This window comes from Pygoscelis adeliae, unplaced genomic scaffold, assembly GCF_000699105.1.
Source record: "Pygoscelis adeliae isolate BGI_AS28 unplaced genomic scaffold, ASM69910v1 Scaffold458, whole genome shotgun sequence".
Taxonomy (NCBI): domain Eukaryota; kingdom Metazoa; phylum Chordata; class Aves; order Sphenisciformes; family Spheniscidae; genus Pygoscelis; species Pygoscelis adeliae.
This window is the reverse complement of record NW_008825352.1, coordinates 62,416-64,625: the sequence shown is the minus strand read 5'-3', so window position 1 is coordinate 64,625 and position 2,210 is coordinate 62,416. Positions and strand designations below refer to the sequence as shown.

General features: G+C 57.6%; 1 protein-coding gene across 1 annotated transcript in view; it reads right to left on the bottom strand.

Annotated features, from left to right (window-relative positions):
• RLTPR (RGD motif, leucine rich repeats, tropomodulin domain and proline-rich containing) overlaps positions 1–2,210 on the bottom strand; it is a 24,794-nt gene that overhangs the window by 20,195 nt on the left and 2,389 nt on the right. Inside the window, exons 4-6 of the mRNA XM_009330369.1 lie at positions 1,211–1,332; positions 846–943; positions 169–239 (exon numbers count right to left, since the gene is read on the bottom strand). Coding sequence (XP_009328644.1) covers positions 169–239; positions 846–943; positions 1,211–1,332 — 291 coding nt within the window. The remainder of the gene's footprint in view (positions 1–168; positions 240–845; positions 944–1,210; positions 1,333–2,210) is intronic.

The following is a 2,210-nucleotide window of genomic DNA, read 5'->3' as shown; positions in this document are numbered from 1 at the left end:
CGCCCCACCAAGGAGCAGGGGACACTCAAGCCAGGCAAAACTGCAGTTCCCAGCTCTGGGATGTCCCTGGGATGCTCCCAGCCCCAGCAGCCCTGTGAGCATCCTGCTTCCCTGCCTGCCAAGCGGTACGCTGCCATTGTCTCTCCTCCGTGGGACAGACCAGCTTACCCACTGGATCTCCTCGCGGAAGGCAAAGCCGTTGTAATCACATAAAGCAGCGTAGGTCAGCGAAAACCCTCCTGCAAAGAGAAGGCAGTCTTGGTGGCAGACCTTCCCACAGGAACATGGAGAAGACCTCTGTTGGGGGGGGCAGAAAGCAGGAGAAGGATGGTGGAGGCTCTCCCTTCCCTCCTCAAAGGGGCCAGAGTGTCCTGCGTGGTCTACTGCCAGCCCAAAAAGCGATCACACAACTCCAGGGGCTGCAGCTGGCTTTGCTTGATCCAGGTAGATACCAGGCAAGGTGCGTCGTTATGACGATAATAGAGGTATCCTACTCCAAACCACTCCAAACCAGGCTACAGGAAAAGCCCCTGGCTCTGCAGCGATGCCATACGAGGTGGGTGGAAGCATCCACAGCTGGACACCGAGCATCCTTGCCCCGCAGCTGTCCTGCTCCTTTCTGGGGAGCTACGTCCCCTCAAACCTGCTCCGACCCCGGGGGCTGGTGGGGAGCAGACCCCACTAGCAGGGCTCCCTCTGGCCTAAGCCACCACGGGTGCCCCGCCAGCAGAGGTGGGGGCTGTCGGCAGAGCTAGCGTTGATGGACGCTGGGCTGCGACGGTCCCCAGGGTGCTCCGACCCTCCTGGCCCATCCTGGGGGAGATGTGGAGGGGAGGAGGGCTTACCGCAGGGCCCGGGGCTGCTCTGCAGCATTTCCTCCAGCGAGTCCGTGATCCGCCGGATCCTCTCGTAGAGGTTGGGGGGGGAATTCTTGAGCAGTGTCCTGGGGAAGGACCAGAGGGGTGGCGTGGCGGTGGGCTGGGAGAAGAGCATCCCTACCACTTTATGCTTAGCTACAGCCCCTGCGTGTGAGGGTGGCCAGAAATATCCTTCCCAAAGCGATCGGGGAGCAGGGTCTGGCCTCCATCAATGTGGTTTTCTCCTGTTAAAAGGCGCTAATTGTGAACCCATCCCATACCTGGGGCTTTTCTGAGCAAAGAGTTTGCTCTGGTACCTACACAGCTACCCCTGAGGAGCAGAAGACCCTTACCCAGGGGATGAGTCTGGAAAGACCTTCTTAAGTGACATGGTGACATGGATGACAACTTGCTCCAAATCATCAAAGGACATGAACCGGAAGGCGTAAGATGCTGCATCCGTTTCTATGACAACCTGCGGGGTCCAAAGGGTGGGAGATGCCTGAGCGAGCTGGCAGCACACAGTGTCCCCAAGCCCCCAGACACAACGGTGACAGCCACCAGCTCCTCGCTGCAAACGCCCAGCCGCTGCTTATAAACCCAGCCAGACCACCGTGACCACAGGGAAGGCCGCGAGCACCAGGAATTTCGGATAAAATACATTAAAGAGATCATAATGTGCCAGAAGAAGGCATAAACCTCCCCAGAATTCAAGCTAAGCTAATGCAGAAGCAGCCCAAAGCAGCGGGGGTGAGAGTAGCCTTGACTTCTGCCTGCAGCAGCCACAGCTGGGAGGACAGAGGTTTCCTCCCTGAATTTATCTAATCGGGTTTTGAAGCTTTTTTAGCTTTTGGTTCCTACCAGAAAAAAAAAATCCCATGGCAACACGCTCCCTGATTTAATTACCCAAAAGTCCCTTATCCACAGCAGGAGGAACTTGGAGACACCATTAAGGACAGGAAAGCACCTCTGGCTTGGGCTGTGCCAAGGACAGCTCTTTGGACACCCCTTTTCTGTGTATGAGGCACATGTGCCTTCCCCCCCCCCCCCCCCCCCCCCCCCCTCCAACCCTGGGGTTTCAACCACCAGCACCCCTCGCTCTCTGCCCAGCTCCCCTTTATTTCTCTCCCAGAGCTCAGCCCCGCAGCCTGCCGAGCAGCAGAAACCCCGTTTAGAGGCTGGGGCCATCGTCGTTGACGATGCTTTAATGAGCAAGAGACAGACAAGAGGTTAACGAGGACCGCAGCCCTGTTTCGGCCCACACATCCGAGCCTGGGCATCCTTTTCCTCTCCTCCACGGATCCCACCCGCCACATCTGACCTACGTGCACGCCTATCTCTAAGAGGATTAAC